At 45.6% G+C, this 18,556-nt stretch overlaps 4 protein-coding genes across 20 annotated transcripts in view; 1 reads left to right on the plus strand and 3 right to left on the minus strand.

Annotated features, from left to right (window-relative positions):
• FBXO39 (F-box protein 39) overlaps nt 1-9,927 on the minus strand; it is a 92,615-nt gene extending 82,688 nt beyond the window's left edge. For all 4 annotated transcript variants that reach the window (XM_084985621.1, XM_084985619.1, XM_013981237.3 and 1 more), the window contains exons 1-2: nt 9,183-9,927; nt 5,208-5,372 (exon numbers count right to left, since the gene is read on the minus strand). The gene's annotated coding sequence lies outside the window, so the exon portion shown is untranslated. The remainder of the gene's footprint in view (nt 1-5,207; nt 5,373-9,182) is intronic.
• Nucleotides 1-9,927, minus strand: part of C12H17orf100 (chromosome 12 C17orf100 homolog) — a 63,322-nt gene extending 53,395 nt beyond the window's left edge. For 12 of the 14 annotated variants that reach the window (XM_084985752.1, XM_084985749.1, XM_021067715.2 and 9 more), the window contains exons 1-2: nt 9,183-9,927; nt 5,208-5,372 (exon numbers count right to left, since the gene is read on the minus strand). In XM_084985752.1, coding sequence (XP_084841878.1) covers nt 9,508-9,879 — 372 coding nt within the window. In that variant the 5' untranslated portion in view covers nt 9,880-9,927 and the 3' untranslated portion in view covers nt 5,208-5,372; nt 9,183-9,507. Of the gene's footprint in view, nt 1-2,085; nt 4,479-4,803; nt 5,373-9,182 lie in introns of those variants that run through there. The other 2 variants (XM_084985753.1, XM_084985755.1) reach the window with 2 other exon arrangements.
• A 345-nt stretch (nt 9,928-10,272) lies between these two features.
• On the plus strand, nt 10,273-15,866 carry MED31 (mediator complex subunit 31). The gene is made up of 4 exons (XM_003358216.5): nt 10,273-10,378; nt 11,235-11,312; nt 12,067-12,163; nt 14,623-15,866. The coding sequence occupies exons 1-4, from the start codon at nt 10,351-10,353 to the stop codon at nt 14,813-14,815; spliced, it is 396 nt and encodes a 131-aa protein (XP_003358264.1). The 5' UTR covers nt 10,273-10,350; the 3' UTR covers nt 14,816-15,866.
• A 196-nt stretch (nt 15,867-16,062) lies between these two features.
• Nucleotides 16,063-18,466, minus strand: TXNDC17 (thioredoxin domain containing 17). The gene is made up of 4 exons (XM_003131877.5): nt 18,243-18,466; nt 17,600-17,681; nt 17,126-17,201; nt 16,063-16,244 (listed from the first exon to the last, which is right to left on the minus strand). Exons 1-4 carry the CDS (start codon nt 18,385-18,387, stop codon nt 16,176-16,178), a joined length of 372 nt encoding a protein of 123 aa, XP_003131925.1. The 5' UTR covers nt 18,388-18,466; the 3' UTR covers nt 16,063-16,175.
• Nucleotides 18,467-18,556: the final 90 nt, after the last annotated feature.

Here is an 18,556-nt window from a genome sequence, read left to right on the forward strand (position 1 = left end):
CATCTGCCCAGTTAGAAACCAGAGAAAGACAGGATTCAGAAGCTGAAAGATAGACAGACAGCCTGAAAGAGCGAGGACGACATGCAGTCAGTGAGAGGCAGAGAGGTGGAGAGAGGCAGGCACACAGAGCCTGCGACACAGCAGGAAGGCCGTCGCCAGCACCTAGAGCTTGCTCATCTTCACTGTAATCAGGGAAATGCACATTCTTGGGTAGCCGGGTGTGACGCTCCACACCTACTAAATTAGCACACATTAACGTAAGGATAGCATCTCCTGCTCTTGAGGCAGTAGTAAAACCAGCTTAAATACACTGCCTGAGGCCTGGTAAATTAGCATAGTTTTTTAGGGAAAGGATTGGGCAATATGGCTCTAGAGCTATTAAAATGTTCATCCTTTTTCACATGGTAATTCCACCCCTGGGAATGGGTTGCAAGGAAATAATTCAACAGAAAAACAACAAGTTTGTACATAAAAGATGCTGAGTACAGTGCTATCCATTATGTCCAACATGCTACAGTGTGGCTGCTGTCAATCTTTTTACAAATAGGGAATACCAAGGCTATGGTATATGAAAATAAGCAGAAAATAAACTATCTGTATATAAAATGCAGTAATTACATAAAACAGCCACCTGGATACTGGGTGGCTCCATCCTTGCTGACGGTAGTCCTTCACTCTCAGCTGGCCATACACGCCCATGCTTTCCCAAAGCACCTGCCCTTCCACTCGTCTGGAGCTCTCCACCCATGAAGCCTAATCCGCAGACCTCAGACTGTTGGGAGGCAGGCTCAGCTTAGCCTGCCCACCTGGCCAGCTCACTCTGGTGGCCCCAAGGAATCTGGGTGATGTCTGCTGAGTCACTCCAAGGTCATACCCCAAGGAACCACACCAGAACAGATATGGTGGAGTTGGATTCTCATTTAAGAGAAGGGATAAAGTGATTTTGTAGGATCTGAAGGGTCTTGCTATTTGCAAGCACAGCAATTCATTTAAGCCAGCTGAAGTATGGATTCCCAGCTGAAGCACCATGGGGTGAAGGCAAACTATAAATGACGCAGGGCAAAAGGAGGAGGGGTCGTGGGGTCACCCTGCCTGGCCTGCCCTGACAGTAGTCAGATCTGATTCTGAACTTGAATCACCTAGCTTACAACTTCCCCTAGCTCCTAGTGGCCATCACAGAAACTGGCTCTGAGTGGGAACACAGTAAATCATGGGTGAATAAAAAAGGAGAAGGGGGAAAGGCCACGTAGTAGATGAGTGAGCATATGTCACTAAACAATTTTGTCTTTATTTAAAGCCTCTCTGGCTTTCCAAATATGCCCGTAATTGTGCTCTGGAGAAGCTACACCCCATGTATGTACCCTGCTTCTGCCAGGGGATGCCCTGCCTCACAGGGGCTGAGAACATTCAGTGACCATGCCTGTGTCCAGACAAACCTAACATTGTTTGTTCAGTCCATGCATAGTTACCAAACACAAAGAGGTTTTGTGACAGCCCCTGCCCTTGATGTGCTTTCAGTCTCATGGGGGAGACAGGAGGGAACAATGAGAATATTCCAAGGACAATTACGTGGGTGCTGTAAAAAGAGGGAGCAGCAGTCGGGGAGTGAGAACCCCCGGGGTTGGGGCTCAGGTGGAGGACTAGGCAAGGCTCCTTGGGGAGGGGGAAATGGAGCAGGGCCTTGAGGAAAGGCAGGATTTTACCTGGCAGAAGGGAACATCAGAGGGCCAAGAGCAAGCGTGAGAGGCCGTCCAGGCCTCCCCCAGTTCCTCATGCCTAAGCCTGCCAAAGACCTTGGCTCAGCAGCAGCCAATCCTGCCCAGACTGACAGAGGCCAGTGGAAGTCTCAGTTTGAGCCAACTGCTGGGGGTTCTGAAATTTTTCCTAACCATTCAGTCATTTATCTGTACCACAAACACTTAATTGCATGCCTGCTCTGTGCTAGGCTTCTGGGGATATAGTGACAAGTCAGGGTCCTTGCCCTTTCAGTGGAGAACACAGACAGTAAATGAGCGGTGAATAAAGTAAGTTCACATGGTGGTAAGTGCTACGGAAAAATGTGAAATAAGGGTTGGAGGCAAGAGTGACGGAGGATTGGGGAGGAAGAGGAGGTATTTAATCAGTAGAATCAATATTTTGATACTTAAATGATATGAAGAGACAAATCACTTAAAAAATCTGGGGAATGGAGTTCCTGTCATGGCTCAGCAGTAACGAACCCGACTAGGATCCATGAAGATGTAGGTTCGATCCCTGGCTTTGCACAGTGCTTTAACCCACTGGGTTAAGGATCCAACATTGCCGTTAGCTGTGGTGTAGGTCGCAGATGAGGCTTGGATCTGGTGTTGCTGTGGCTGTGGCAAAGGTCAGTAGTTGAAGCTCCGATTCGATCCATAGCCTGGGAACTGCCATATGCCACACCTGTGGCCCTAAAGCCCCCCCACCCCCAAAAACCAAAAAAAAACAAACCAAAAAACCCACAACAAACAACTGGGGAAGAGCATTCTAGGCAGCACATGTGGAAAGTACAAAGGCCCTGGGGCAGGAATAAATCTGGCATATTTTCGCATTAGCATGGTGGAAAGGAATTGGAGGTGTTGGGGTGTGGTAGGAGGTGAGACAGGAGACGCGGTGGGGAGCCTGGCCTGGTTGTGATGCTGGCTCCTGGGCTCCAGGGAATTACAGCATCTCCTGCATCACAGCCAGGCTCCTGCCTTCAGTCAAAAGCCTCAGGACTGGATACAGGCCCTGCACACTAATGTGTTTGACGGTGCTGGTACGTGCCACACCCTCATTCAAATGTATCCACTCAGTCAGACAAGGACAAGGGACAAACCACATCTGGTGTGTCGCCCTCACACCATTTTTCCATTCTGCTTCCTGTTCCTCCAGGGAGTGGTGCTGGAGTCCCAGAGGGACCTGGAATCAGGTCACAGAAAGTGTGCTTTCAGGAGGACAAGCACTAAGCAGCTGCAGCACAGCGTGCTTAGAGGGACCTGGTGGCAGAGATGCCAGAGAACTGTAGGCCAGGCCAGGCATAACATAGGAGGTGCAGAAGCACTGAAAGTGTTTGAGGAAGCGGGGAAAGAAAGAGTGAGATGTGTTTCAGAAAAATAATTTTGGTAGCATGTTGGAAATGGATCAGAAGAGAGGAAAGGAAGCCAGGTGGAGAGATGACAAAACTCTGAATCAGGGCAATGGTTGGTTTTAAGAGACAAAGCACATATATCCACTGGGCTGACTTGTGTGTGGGTGTAATGGCAAGAAGTCAGAGGTAACAGATGTCTGCCAGGCAGCTGGTGTCAGTCACTGAGGAAACACAGGTGAGGCATGTTGGGAATATGGCCATAGGTATGGGTGGAGTCAGGACAGAAGGCAGATGGGTCAGTTCTGGACATTTTGAGTAGAAGAATCTAGGTCATCAAGGGCACGAAGTCCAGGCTAGGTCCTCAGGAAAGAGGCCTGGGTGGGGGTCACTGGCATTCAGACAGCAGTTGGCACCGTGGGTGGGGTATGCCCAGTGGGAAAAGAAGGCTGAGTGAAGAACTCTGGGGACCACCGACATTTGCAGGTTTAGGGGTGGGGAGAGGACTCAGTGAAAGAAGACTGGGCCACAGTGCAGCTCATGGAAACCAATGGAGGAGAAAATTTTGAGGAGGGGATTGTCCTCAGGGTGAAATGCTACAGGAGGGTCGGGGAAGATGTGGACCCAAGAGGCCCCTAGATATGACAATGGGAACAGCAAGAGGAGACTCGGGCAGGATCTCTTGCCCTCTCCCGCCAGCAGAAGCTAGTGGTTAAGAGAAAAACGAGCCAGGCAGGGTTTGAATCTTGGCTCTGCTTCTTCCTAGTTGGTAACCAGGGGCAAGCCATTTAACCCCTCTGTGCCCCAGTGTCCTGATCCACCTCAGGCAGACGTGAGGAAGGCACGAGTGCTCTGACAGTGCCTGGGGAGAGCCGTGCTGAATGTGGATTCACTGCTCTGCAAGATCAAGGCTCCGTTTGGAAGGGAGTGTGAAATGTGCACCTTCCCTTAAATCAGTGTGGGCACACATCACATGAAGATGCTTTGATTTTCCAAGATGAACATGGCAAAGGCCCAATCCTGAGTCACAGGGCCTTAGTCTGAGAAACACTAGACACCTAAGCATCCTCAGGCACCTGGAGTGCCCTGCTGCAGGGGAGTCAGGCTGCTTGTGCAACTCTCATCTCTCTCAAAAGTGGTCACCCCTGAAGGCAAATGAGCTGGATTTTCTCTTAATAGCTGTCACCTCCAGCCTGGCCTCAGGCCTCAGTGCTGCTAGGCATTCCTGAGCTTTCTGCTCTGGCTGAGATCAGTTTTGCTGCCGTGTGGGGATTGGCTGACCTCTGCTGTCCACTGACTGCCATGGCACAAACGCAAAGATGGTCACGCACTGAGAGGGTGCACGTTTCTCCAATTTTCTGGACAGTGACTCCCGATATGAACATGTTTTACACTGTGACAACAAACAAAAGTTTCACAAAGCAATTCTTACCTCTACGATGTGTGAATGCTCTGATATATTCTATACATTTCTATTTTTATTTCATTGATAAGAAAAATGCTGATTATATTGGAGTTCCCGTCGTGGCTCAGTGGTTAACAAATCCGACTAGAACCATGAGGTTGCGGGTTCGATCCCTGGCCTTGCTCAGTGGGTTAAGGATCCAGTGTTGCCATGAGTTGTGGTGTAGGTTGCAGACGCAGCTTGGATCCCATGTTGCTGTGGCTCTGGTGTAGGCCAGCGGCTACAGCTCCGATTAGACCCCTAGCCTGGAAACCTCCATATGCCTCAGAAGCGGCCCTAGAAACAGCAAAAAGACCAAAAAAATAAATAAATAAAAGAAAAAAGAAAAATGCTGATTATAATCCAATAAATTGACATCATAGCCCCAGACTCTCTCCTGAAGTTCAAAAAACACTCATTTAGGGAACTAAATTAGTACCTAGTTTCCCAAATGCCAGTGTGTTCCACATCACCTTCAAAGTGTGGGCCATACCCAAGGCCGATTGTTTATGGAATCTGATTTTTTTTTTAAATCAATTCATTTAAACATCTTATACCATTTCACCATAGCTGAAGTAAAATACTGGTGAAATAACAACTTTAAGGGTAGTTGTATTTCTTTTTATCTAATATAAATAACATTGAAATAAATTATTAAAATAAAAAATGTTTTCATACCTCCTGAAGTAATCTTGCACATCAGCAGTGTCTGCAATTTCTCACTCTGGGAGTCACAGATCTAAAGATTAGTCCAAAGATGTCATTTTCAGTGGGGGCGGTGAGGCCCAGAGAGGTGAATTCACTTATCCGAGGTCTGGTTTCTCAGTCAATGGGAAGGTCAGTCTGATCAGAGAAGGCAAAAAAGAAAATACAAGAAACTTATCTCCAGGCTGCCCCTGACCAAAGTCTATCACTTCTGGAGAGAGTCGTACCCGTCTTCTCACCAGAGCCCAGCTACAGCTCCGACTGGACCCCTAGCCTGGGAACCTTCATATGCCCTAAAGAGTGCGGGCCTAAAGAGACAAAAAGACTAAATAAATAAATAAATAAAAATATATACCATGTCACAGATATGAAAGCATTTATGCTCCTTTGGAGCTTTCAAGAGCAGATAAAGCAAGAAGGATGATGACACACAGTATGCGCAGCACACACTCATCATAGGCACCAGGTACCTCAAAACTATGGCTGATCTAAGCCTCTTTAACATACAGGATTGGAGTTCACTCATGGTTCAGAGGGTTAAGGATCTGGTGTTGTCACTCCTGTGGCTCTGGTTACAGCTATTACGTGGGTTTATCCCTGGCCAGGGAACTTCTGCATGCCGTGGGTGCAGCCAAAACACAAATAACAACCCCCCTCCCCAAAATAAACCAATCCAAAACAAAATATATAGGATCATTTTAAGCTGTGGAATCTCATGTGTAAAACAGTATATATGATAAGTACCTTGTCAGGTCCTTTTTCTTCATGTCTCCTGTCTCTTTTAACATTTTCTTGCCTGTGTATCTATCTCTTTGGACTTCAGCTTTGAAACATGGATAAATGAAACTGGGATAAAGAAATCTAGGTAAGGAGTTTCTGTTGTGTCTCATGAGGTTAAGAACCCAACAAGGTATCCGTGAGGATGAGAGTTCCATCCTTTTTTCTTTTTATTTATTTATTTTTCCGATGTACAGCATGAGGGCCAAGATACACTTACATGTATACATTTTTTCCCACCCTTTTTCTGTTGCAATATAAGTATCTAGACATAGTTCTCAATGCTACTCAGCAGGATCTCATTGTAAATCTATTCCAAGTTGTATCCAATAACCCCAAGCTCCCAATCCCTCCCACTCCTCCCACCCCCCGCCCCACCCGGGCCACAAGAGAGTTCCATCCTTATCCTTGCTCATTGGGTTAAGGAACTGGCTTTGCCACAAAGTGTGGTGTAGCTCACAGATGGGCTCAGCTCCTGTGTTACTGTGGCTGTAGCAGAGGCCTGCAGCTGCAGCTCTGATTTGATCCCTAACCCTGGAACTTCTACATGCTGCAGGTGTGACTGTAAAAACAAACAAAAAAATCTAGGTAAAGTCCTTAACAAAAAGAAAGAAGCTAAAAGAATCCTATATCCTTCCAAGAGAATCAATCTAGAAATCAATTCTTTGCCTTTTTCATAGTAAACTTCCAACAATTTTTCCAGGTACTACTAAGATGGGAGATTGGAGCATTTAATGCAGAAGGACCTGGAAGGATATGCACCAGATTGCAGATATGAATTATTTCCAGAGCATGGAAATGGAAAGCAGTAATGACAAATTATTAGATTTTTCTTTATACATCTTGAATCATTTCATTTTGTTATATTTAGTACATATCACTTTTCTAATGAATACATTAATAAAGGAACAGTTAAAGAAAAGCAACTATTTTCTTCATATAAAAACCACTATTTTATGGGTATATACACATGTCAAACATGTCAAGCGGTACACTTTAAAAATGTACCATAAATGCTGTAGTTCCTGTTGTGGCTCAGTGGATTATGAACCCGACTAGTATCCATGAGGATGCAGGTTCAATCCCTGGCCTCACTCAGTGGGTTAAGGATTTGGTGTTGCAGTGAGCTGTGCTGTAGGTCACAGATGCGGCTATGATCTGGCATTGCTATGGCTGTGGTGCAGGTCGGGAGCTGCAGTTCGGATTCGACCCCTAACCCAGGAACCTTCACATGCCACAGGTATGGCCATAAAAAATATAAAAAACACTGAGTATATACATACAATGCACATGATCCATCATATTAAGAAGAATGAGTAAGCTCACCAAAGACTAAAATTCCAAGTCTAATTATTATTCTACAGCAGAGGTTTTATGAGGCAGAAGCATTAGAGTAGCCTCTGAGGCGTTTTTTTTTTTTTTTTGCCTTTTCAAGGGCCGCTTCCTCGGCATATGGAGGTTCCCAGGGTAGGGGTCTAATCAGAGCCGTAGCCACTGGCCTACACCACAGCTACAGTAACCCCGGATCTGAGCCGAGCCGAGTCTGCAACCTACACCACAGCTCACGGCAACGCCAGATCCTTAACCCACTGATCGAGGCCAGGGATCGAACCCAAAACCTCATGGTTCCTAGTCGGATTCGTTAACCACTGAGCCACGATGGGAACTCCAGCCTCTGAGGTTTTATAACATTCCCCTGGGCAGTCCATGTACTCCCCTGTAATTAAATGTAGGAACGTGGCTAACAGCAAGTATTCCATCTCACGATGAAGTCCCACTGCTAGATGGGACCACCTTTCCTCCTGGGATAAATATCACATATTGCTGAAAGCATGGATATAAGGTCTCCTCCTCTCTGAAAGCTCCTGCCCTGACACTTGCCAGAGGCCACTACCTCTAACCCTTTCCCACAACAAATCTGCTATGAAGTGGGGTGCTTTCCCCAATGGACCAAGCTCTGGCCTTCCAGGCTACTAGAATCTTCAGGGTTTTTCAACATTGATACTATTGACAGTTGGGGCCTAGTGATTCTCTGTTGTTTGGGATGGAGTGGGGGGGGCCCTGGGCATTGTAGGATGTTTAGTGACATCCCTAGACTCCACCCACTCGATGTCAAGAGCATCTAACCCCCATAGTTGTGACAAAAATATTTCCAGTACCCTGTGAGGCAAAACTGCTTCCAGCTGAGAACCACTGTTACAGATCAATTAAGCTGTTCCTCAGCCATCCCATGAGAACCTGGGACCAGGCTGCTACACATGGATATCCATGCAACAGCACACCCCCAACGAAAAAAACCCACAAAAATCCTGAAAAATGAGGGTTTTTTTTTGTCTTTTTAGGGCCACATCTGTGGCATATGGAGGGTCCCAGGCTAGGGGTCTAATTGGAGCTGTGGCCACTGGCCTACACCACAGCCACAGCCATGCCAGATCTCAGCTGCATCCGCAATCTATACCATAGCTCACCGCAACGCCGGATCCTTAACCCACTGAGCGAGGCCAAGGTTCGCACCCGCAACTTCATGGTTCCTAGTCGGATTCCAGATTCCCTGCCACTGCGCCACGATGGGAACTCCTGTTGTTTGCCTTTTCACTAGAATATGAACTCCCCCCAAGCCAGGGCCCTGTTTACCTTGTTCACTGCTATAGCTTAAATGCCAGGATAATACCTAGCACAGAGTCGGTGCTCAATATGCAGGCTCCCTCCCCTGCATCTCCTCAAATCACAGGTCAGGTTTGCCTTCTAGAATTATTCTTTTTTTTTTTTTTTTTTTAATTTTCCCACTGTACAGCAAGGGGGTCAGGATATCCTTACATGTATACATTGCAATTACAGTTTTTTCCCCCATAAAATTATTCTTGATTGTTGATGGTTGACCTTCATTTTCCATTTTGAACTGCACTTGACCTATGTTAAAACATGTGTGGCTGGGGGGCGGGGGGGGGTACCATGCACAAGGGCTCAGCATAAAGAAAAGAACTGCGTGCTTTGAAATATAAACATAGGCCAACTAATTAAGGAATTAACTAATTAAGGAAAGTCTGATCCCTGCCCCCCAGGTTTTCAGCGGGCACATAATCAATCCACTGGTCATGATTTCTGCTTGCTCCCTGTCCTTAAATTTGAAGCAGCAAAGGTCATTCAGGGCTTAAGGACCCCCACACTCACCTGTCTGAGAGGTTCAAAGAGCCTCTTTGTCCATCGACTCAATTCATACAGTATCCGGGGCCCGGAACTTTTTGTGCTGGTTTCAAGTTAAAACAGTTCACAGGGTCAAAGGCAGGATAGTCCAAGGTGCAGCTGGGTCAGTGAATGTTGGCTGAGTCCTGAAACCACAGCTTGGCTCTTTCTTACATTGATTTGTGGATTGTGGACTGTTTCCAGGAAACCAAAGGGAATCGGTCCACCTGGCAGCAGGCCGGCTGCGAACTGGAGGCAGATCTGCACTGGCCACGGGCCATGGCCCTGTCGTGGCCCTGGAGAAGGAAGCATCTCATGGGGCCTTTTGGACATTCTGGCGGCCTGCCGGCTGCTCCTGCCGCGGCGGGCTCTCTACGCGGTGCAGAGTCGTCTCCACCCGCAGGCACGAGGCCCTGACGCGGCGGGAGGCTGTTTCCGTGCGCTGCCAGGTTTCCACGTGCTGGGACACCTCGACGACGCGAGGGAGCCGTTTCCCAGAGGGGGAGACGGAGGGCCCCTCGCTGCAGTGCTGGGTGGTCTCCACCCGCCGGGAGGACGTCTGCACCTGGCGGGAGGATGTCTCCACGCGGTGGGACGAGGTCTCTACGCGTACCGTCGACGTCTCCTCGTAGCGGGCGGCCGCCGCCCGGGGCCGCGAGGGCTTTCCCCGAAGGGGTGAGGCCATTCCACGGGGGTAACGGACCGAGCGGGCCTCGGGAGGCCTTACCGCCTCACGCTCCCCGACGGGTTACGTCACAGGGTGACGAGTGACGTCACATGCCTGTGTGACGCAGGTACAGCGCTAGACGAGGGTGCCACGACACAGGGACTTGGGGACAAGGTTTCCTTGAGGGGTGGGGAGGGACGTGAAAACTCCTTGGCAACTCTGGGCCGGGCCCCTCAGGCGCTCGGTCAGCGGGCGCACCGCCCCCTCGTCTGTCAGGAGCTCCCGCGAGCGGAGGAGGGGCTGGGCTGGGCTGGGCCGGGGCGGGCGGGCGGATGGGCGGAGCCACCCGCCCCCGCGCGAGGCTGATCCCGCCCTCGCGTCCCACACTGCCCCGCGGCAGGAAGAGGGAGCGGCGGCTTCCGGCACGTCCCCCGCGGCTCCGGGCGTTTGCTGTGCTGGGCTGCTTGTGGGTTAGCGTCTTTGCTCGTGATGGCCGCCGCCGTCGCTATGGAGACAGGTGAGTCGCGCTCGGAGCCACGCGTCTTCGCAAGTAGAACTATCCTGGGCCCAAACCCCCGCTCCTGCTCCCCCGCGTTCTCCTTTCAGGCCTGACTTCTTTCAGGCAGAGTGAGTTCGGACCGGGAGGGCCGCGGACTTTTCTAGTGTCGGAAGGGTGAAGGTAGTTTGGCCTTTTCAGAGTTTAATTTGTTGGCCAACACTTTTTCTTTCATTGCTCTTCAGACACCGGCACCACTGGCTTCCGGCGAGAACGAGAAAGAGAATTTCAATTTTAAACCAATCTTCGGTTTGTTTTCTGCGTCTCAAACGAGCTTGCATAAGTTAAAACATCGTCGACACATTTGTGTTATTATACTACCAACGACGCTTCTCACCTAAGCACACGCTTCTTGATCTTGTGTACTCGCCGTAGCCTCTGTCAGCTTGCATTCTGAACTTTTTCTTGGTGGCTTTAGCATTCACTTTGTTTTTGTTTACTAACTTTATCACCTAGCTACTTGTAATGCATTATTAAAATTAAGGCACAGTTACCCTAATCTATCCCAGTGATCACTGTTAAATTTCTTACATGGTAGCTCACGGGTCATAAACATTCTGACCTGTGTGTTCTTGCTTTCTTTGATGACTTGTCTTTAAGTTTAGAGAAACGTCTTACTCCTTTTAATCAGGGCTTTGCTTTCCTTAGACTTCTAAGAAAGGTTTTTCTCCTCCCACGCCCAGTTTAGGAAAATATCACATGCCCTTCTTTATGAAGAAGTGTATTTCAGCATTAGGTTTATTACTGATGTTTTCTTTCTACAAATCAGTATTCAGTGACGTTTATTTTGGATGATTTTTGATATCTTCTCTCCTAGATGATGCTGGGAATCGACTTCGGTTTCAATTGGAGTTGGAATTTGTGCAGTGTTTAGCCAACCCAAATTACCTTAATTGTAAGTTGAGCAGTACCCCGTTGAATTGAGTAAATATTGATGATTTCTGACCGAAGAGTTGCAATTCATAGTACTGTTGGCCCTTGGTATCCACAGTTCAACTGCAGTTGGTTGAATCCTCAGATACAGAAGGTGACAGTACTGTCACTGTCATCGCACTATACCATTTTATATAAGGGACTTGAGCATCTGTGGATTTTGGTAATCTGTGGAGTCTCCTGGAACCAATCCCCTGCAGAGTCCCTGGGATGACTTTATCTACTTTTATACATTCTCAAGTGAATGGAATTATTGCTACACTTTTACTGCTATATATTATCATTGAGCAGACTGGGACTTGTGTTTTGAATTCAGTGTCTTTTTTTTTTTGTTTTTTGGTCTTTTTGCCATTTTCTTGGGCCGCTCACATGGCATATGGAGGTTCTCAGGCTAGGGGTCGAATCGGAGCTGTAGCCGCCTGGCCTACGCCACAGCCAATGCAACTCGGGATCCGAGCCGTGTCTGCGACCCACACCACAGGTCTCGGCAACGCCAAATCCTTAACCCACTGTGCGAGGCCAGGGATCGGACCGGAAACCTCATGGTTCTTAGTCGGATTCGTTAACCACTGAGCCATGATGGGAACTCCCTGAATTCAGTGTTTTTTAGTGGTGGGGATGTTATGTTAAGTTTACTTTATGTATGTCAGGAGTCAGAAATAAGTAGTCCAAGGATGGTTTGCTCTACAGATTTTTTTTTTTTTTGTGCCTTTCAGTTCTTGCCCAAAGAGGTTACTTCAAAGACAAAGCTTTTGTTAATTATCTTAAGTACTTGCTTTACTGGAAAGAGCCAGAATATGCCAAGTATCTAAAGTAAGTTTAATTTTCATAGTCCTAAATATATGTGTACTTTATTACAAAGACTGATATTTAATTAGATGTCTTAGTTTCACATTTGAAAAAAAATTTTTTTGCCTCTTTGTGCTCCTTTTAGTTTCCACCAGTTTAATATGAAACACTTGTTTCTAAATTAACTTGGATTATTGCAGTAATCTCACTGGTATCCCTACCCCACCCCCACCCCCACCCCCACCCCCACCCCCACCCTTCCACTTGAAATAATTTCACCTAAAAACAACTGGAAATAATAGAATTTCTGTATATTCTAACCAACAGACCTCATTCACATTTTGCCAGCTGTCTCACCAATATCCTGTGTCTGGTGTAGTATCCAGTCTAGGCTCAGATGCTGCATTTTGTTGTCATGTCTTCTTAGTCTCCATTAATATGAGTTTTAAGTCTTCTTTTTTTTTTCCCCTCCATAAGTGACACAGAAATGATGTTATATCCTTCTTGGTATGTCAGGAGTCACAGGCAGTCACTTCATTCTATGACTGGTGATATTAATTTTGATCACTTGGTTGAGGTGGTGGCTGTTATTTTTATCCATATCAAGTACTATTTTTCCTTTTGTATTTAATATGTATCTTGTGAGGAAATACTTTGAGTCTGTAGGAATTTCTTGTTTCATATTTCATTCTTTTACCCACTAACTTTAGCATTTACTGAAGATACTTACTTGCTTGAGACAGTTTTTACTGTGGTGACATGCTTTGTTTTTTGTCTTTTTAGGGCCGCACCCACGGCATATGGAGGTTCCCAGGCTCAGGGTCAAATTGGAGTTATAGCCACCAGCCCACACCACAGCCACAGCAACATGGGATCCAAGCTGTGTCTACAACCTACACTACAGCTCATGGCAACACTGGATCCTTAACCCATTGAGTGAGGCCGGGGGTCGAATCTGAGTCCTCATGGATGCTAGTTGGGTTCGTTAACCATTGAGCCACGATGGGAACTCCTCTGTGGTGATGCCTTTTTTTTTTCTTTTTTTGTCTTTTCACACCCATACCTGCAGCATATGGAGGTTCCCAGGCTAGGGGTCTAATTGGAGCTGTAGCCTCGACCTACACCACAGCCACAGCAACGCGGGATCCGAGCTGTGTCTGCGACCTACACTACAGCTCACCCCCCTGGCAACACCGGATCCTTAACCCACTGAGCGAGGCCAGGGATCAAACCCGCAACCTCATGGTTCCTAGTCGGATTTGTTAGCCACTGTGCCACAACGGGACCTCCTGTGGTGATATTCTTGATTCCATCATTCTCTGTTCATTTATTAGTTGGAATTCACTTGAAGGAACGTTTCCTTGTTTCTGATTTCTTTCTTCATTTTAAAAGGTTAAATCAATATGGATTCTTTATCTTGTGGATTGTAATTTTTTATTTTCTTATGCTAGTGATCCCAGATGTAGCCAGTGGGAACCCCTTCAAATTGGCTCTTGAGGACTTTTGACATAGCCGCCTAATCTTTAGAGCATTTTCCTTTCTGGCACTACATATATTCCAGGCTCATCTTGTTCTTTCCCTGTGTTAGCTATGCCAACAAACCCTGGATAATGCTATTTAAAACCCACGACCTGGATACTCAGTGTACTCTTGGTACTGGAGTGCCATTGCTTCTAGGCCTTCTCTGCACGTAAAGCAAGGAACAGTGTGTGTGTGTGTGTGTGTGTGTGTGTGTGTGTGTGTGTGTGTGTGTGTGTCTATGTGTCTATTTCTGTATCTGTCTCTATATGTTAAAAGCCACTCAGTTCATACTGATGTTTTCAATTCCAGCTCAACAACAGGATTCTTTCTAGCCTCCCCCCTTCCTTATCTGAGATTCCTTTCCTGAGAGCTGGATATTTGGCTATTTACAGTGTACATACTTATGTATTTGCTCAATCTTAGCATATATGTACATAATTTCAAAATTGTTATATCCCTATGGAAAACTAGGATACAATATTTGTGCATAGTTCTTTCTGAAACTGACTCACTTTTAAAATAAAAGCTGTCTTTTTATCATTATTTATGGAAAACCAATAGGTGTTAATTAAACCCACAATTACTAAAATAAATAGTGTTCATGTTTATCACCTTGAAAACCACTGGAATAGAATAGCATGATTTGCCCCCAAATGTTGACTGTTTACCAGTTATTGTGTAGTCTTAGGCAAGTTATTTAATCTTTCTAAATTTAAGTTTGCTCACTTTTGAAAATTTTGCTGGCTTTTGATGATAAGCTTTTCTGTATAAGCAAAAAAAAAAAAAAAAGAACTGTACTATCAAGATAGACTAAGTTAATGTTAGGTTGCAGGATCATCTGGTATGGTAACACAAATGATACCGTAGAAATGGTAGGCTGCAGGATCGTTTTTGAATAACAACTAGAGCATGGTGTTATTGACTTAATTATGTTGATAATTAACTTATAAACTTAACCCCAGGTACCCTCAGTGTTTACACATGTTAGAACTGCTCCAATATGAACACTTCCGCAAGGAGCTGGTGAATGCTCAATGTGCAAAATTCATTGATGAGCAGCAAATTCTGCATTGGCAGCACTATTCCCGGAAGCGGATGCGCCTTCAGCAAGCCCTGGCAGAGCAGCAACAGCAAAATAACACATCAGGAAAGTGAAAAGCTGATCCAGACCAGGCTCTTACGACATGTATATATTGCTTTTGTACATGAAGACAGAAAAAGACTCTTGCTCCGAACCTTTATTGTGACAGCACCCAGAACCGATAGTGTGCTATTTAATTGAACTAATTTTTTATTCTCAATAGATTATTTCTTTTAAACTAGAATTGTTCTTTCTCTGTGGATCTGTAAGCTTTCATTAGTATTTAATAGTCAACTGACTAAGAGTAGAAATGTTAGGTGCTTCAGACCAATTTTAGAGTTGGGGAGCTGGGGCAAGGGGAGAGCCACCAAATATCCCAAAGTTTAAGCAAAACTGTTCATGATGAACAGTGGGACCAGGGGCAAATCTGTCTCTAGGAACCTTGCTGTCCCCTCAGATCAGCTACGGCACCCTTCTAAGGAGTGAGAGAAGTGGAATCAGTGACCTCTACACATCAAAGCAGGAACTGCATAAATTTCCTACATTCTGCAGGGCAGGAGGCATACCTGGAGCACCAGCTACTTTGCAGGAGAGCCTTAAGGGAGAATTGAGGTCAGGGAGTGTTTGTGGTTAATTACTAATAGGACTCTCGACCTTAGACTATAACAAAGGTGAGGTGCCTCAGATACTTGTGCTCATTTGGGAAAGCTAACTTTTTTTTTTTGGCAGATACCACAAACCAGGCACTATGTTAAGTGCTTAGTTGCATTCTCATTTTATCCTTAGAACAGTCCTTGTTCATAAAGGAGAACACTTAGGTGTAGACAAGTTAGGAACCTTGCCTGTGGTTACACAGCTAGTAGGTGATAGTCAGTGAGACTGGCTAAAAGGCTAGGTTATATGGCCTCCCACCACTAGGTTGTATGGCTTCTGACCTCTCCGCCACCTGCCTCATCCCGCACAATCAGACAGCTGTAAAACAAAAGCAGGGGCTGGATTAGATGTGCCTTGCTATCCTTCAGTGGTTAGATTAAGTTCTACATTCTAAAGCCAAAGATGTTTTAGGATAACAGTTCTTTTGTAAGTTCATGGAATTTAAAGTAAAAGATCCTAACTTCTTTAGAAGTCTGGAAACTATCTTCTTCACTATCAGCGGCTTTTAGATATTTCTGCCCATCTCCAATAATATCCTCCCCTTTGGGCTACTACTGCTACTCCTGAAGACTTAGTTTATCCTTAGTTCAAACATATCCATATATTAAAGCAGACTAAGGGTTCATGAGCATTTTAATTGTACTCTCTATTATTTAGACATACACAGTTTTTCTTTTAATCATCATTTATTTATTGCTAACATGAATTCAAAGCAAGTGTGCAGTTTCTTTTATACTAGAGCAAATCAGGAAATCAAGACACAATTGCCATCATCAAATCTTACTCTTCAGAGAACAACATCTCCACGAGGTTGGTCTGAAGACACTCAGATTCTACCAGTTTTTGAGGCTGTAAAAGAAGAACAGTCTTATTTTAACCCATCACTACAAAAATGTTATTAGGAGGGGAATGAGTTCTGCCTTGAATGACACAGATCTTGGAACAGAAATTATCAACTAGTTGTAACACATTTTATGAAATAGTTAAGGTATTTGCTTTAAGGTAAATCATTAAAATTCTTGGCTCCCTGGACTAAAACAGGAGACAGCAAGCCCAGTGTCCCCCCTTTCCCTTAATTCTTCAATTCAGAATTCCAGGGTCATGACTTAACTAGAGGTGCCCTTTCATCAAGAATTATGGATTAAAGAGAAAGCAACATTGATGGCACTCTTTTAAGGGATTATATGTTAACCAACTTTGTTCAGCAGTGCCTACCGAATTTAAAAATAAGAATGGCTTGGGAGTTCCCTTCGTGGCTCAGCGGTTAACAAACCTGACTAGGATCCATGAGGATGTAGGTTCGATCCCTGGCCTCATTCAGTTGGTTAAGGATCTGGCATTGCTGTGAGCTGTGGTGTAGAAATCCAATGTGACTTGGATCTGGCATGGCTGTGGCTGGCAGCTGTAGCTCCGTTTCGATCCCCAGCCTGGGAGCTTCCCATATGCCACAGGTGCAGCACTAAAATGCAAAAACAAAAACAAAACCCCAGCCAAACAAACAAAAAAGAATGGCTTTTAAGAAAGCACTGAAAGAGCTAATATTTGCATTATTAATAATTTATTGGGACTGGCCATAGGGATAGACAGCTTTTGTGCTATGAATCCATGCTAAAGAGCAATATGATATTTGGGATGAAATGTCAAGGTCTTTTCAAATTTGAATCCAGAACAAGTTAAAAGAGTTGATAGGGTGAATTGTATCCCCAGCACAGTTAAAGAAAGATACTCACTGTTCCATATTTAAGTAGTGTAGGCACTGCGGTTAATTTCAACTTTTTCCTGAAGTCATTATTTGGATCTTTCCAACTATTTCAAAAAAAGAAAAGTGATCATGAAAAATTTACTTGGTTTCTTACAGTCTGCTAAATATTTGATGTATTCTTACATTTAGTCTTCTAGTAATCATTGTTTTTGTTGTGAACATTTTAAAGACCTTGACTCTATGATTTACTCCCCTGTGCAAAGTTTTCACGTGAGTATATACTAAAATATAAATGTAAAGACAATTAAGTTCCAAAGGAACATCACGGCAAATTCATTGAATTACCCCTACCTAATACAACTGGATGATCACTCAGATTTTTAATTTGTATTTTATATATTCTGATTGCTTGACTTATCCGACTATACCTTAGAACTCAGAGTCTGAGTCCCAAAGCCGTTCCTACCTAGGTCTGGGAAATAGAGTACATGTGGCCACTTACTAAAGTCTTTCTCCTACTTGGCAGTAGATGAACACACATCCTTCAACAGTATGCTTCAGCCCCTCTCGTACAACTGGTTCAGCTTTAAAAGAAAAAAAAAAGTTGGTAAAAATTAAAATAATTACACACCAACAGTACAATCAGCACTGATAAACAGTGCCCCTCTCGCCTCTCCCCTCAGGCTTGGTAAGTACTCAGACTTTAACCTGCAGTTAACTGAGGAGGTTAACAGAAGTCAGGTGCTGTTTTCTGATTTGAGAGCCACTTTAAAAGAGCAAGGACCAACTCTTAAGTCCTGATTTGTCCCCACACCACGGAGCCCAGAAAAACGAAAGACATATTTGTTGACATCCAAAAGAAACCACCTCGTGTCTCCTGTAAGACACTAATCAAGGAAGTTAAAAGTTCCAAAGGACTAGATTCTAAGATTACCTGAGTGGAATGGTAGAAGAGCACTCTTGGCGGGGTGGGAAAGGACTTAATAGGAGAGTCGGGTACAGGGTTGGAAAAGACAAAAGACAGCTCAGATCGCTCTGCGGGACTCGGGAGCAAGACTCCCTCCGCTTCTCCACCCTGCTCAATGGCCACAGCCTCAGCTTTCCTGCCAGGTCCTCTAGGCAGGAGACCCGAATCCCGGCCTCACCCTGCACGCAGTCGGGGCACCAGCTTTTCCCTTCGGCGTCCTTAGAACCGGAAAAGTAGGCGAAAATGGTCTTGCCATTGTGCTGCTTCACAGCCTGTATGAACTCTTCGTAGCCGGACACGCTCACCTCCTCGTAGCGGGCCATCGGGAAAGCGGGCCTGGGACCGCGGGAGGTGTCTTGGGCCGCACGCCGCAGCTGGGACCGATCCCCTGCGGGGCGGAGCGAAGCTGTTTCCGGGTGGGCGGGGACTTGAGGGAGCCAGCCAGGCTCTGAGGTGCTACGGGTGCCTCCGATGGCCCTAACTCGTCACCAT

The sequence above is a fragment of the Sus scrofa genome, chromosome 12, assembly GCF_054392235.1.
Source record: "Sus scrofa isolate SSC_HxYL_T2T_F1_AM1 chromosome 12, Sscrofa_HxYL_maternal_Yorkshire_Landrace_v2.0, whole genome shotgun sequence".
Classification (NCBI taxonomy): Eukaryota; Metazoa; Chordata; class Mammalia; order Artiodactyla; family Suidae; genus Sus; species Sus scrofa.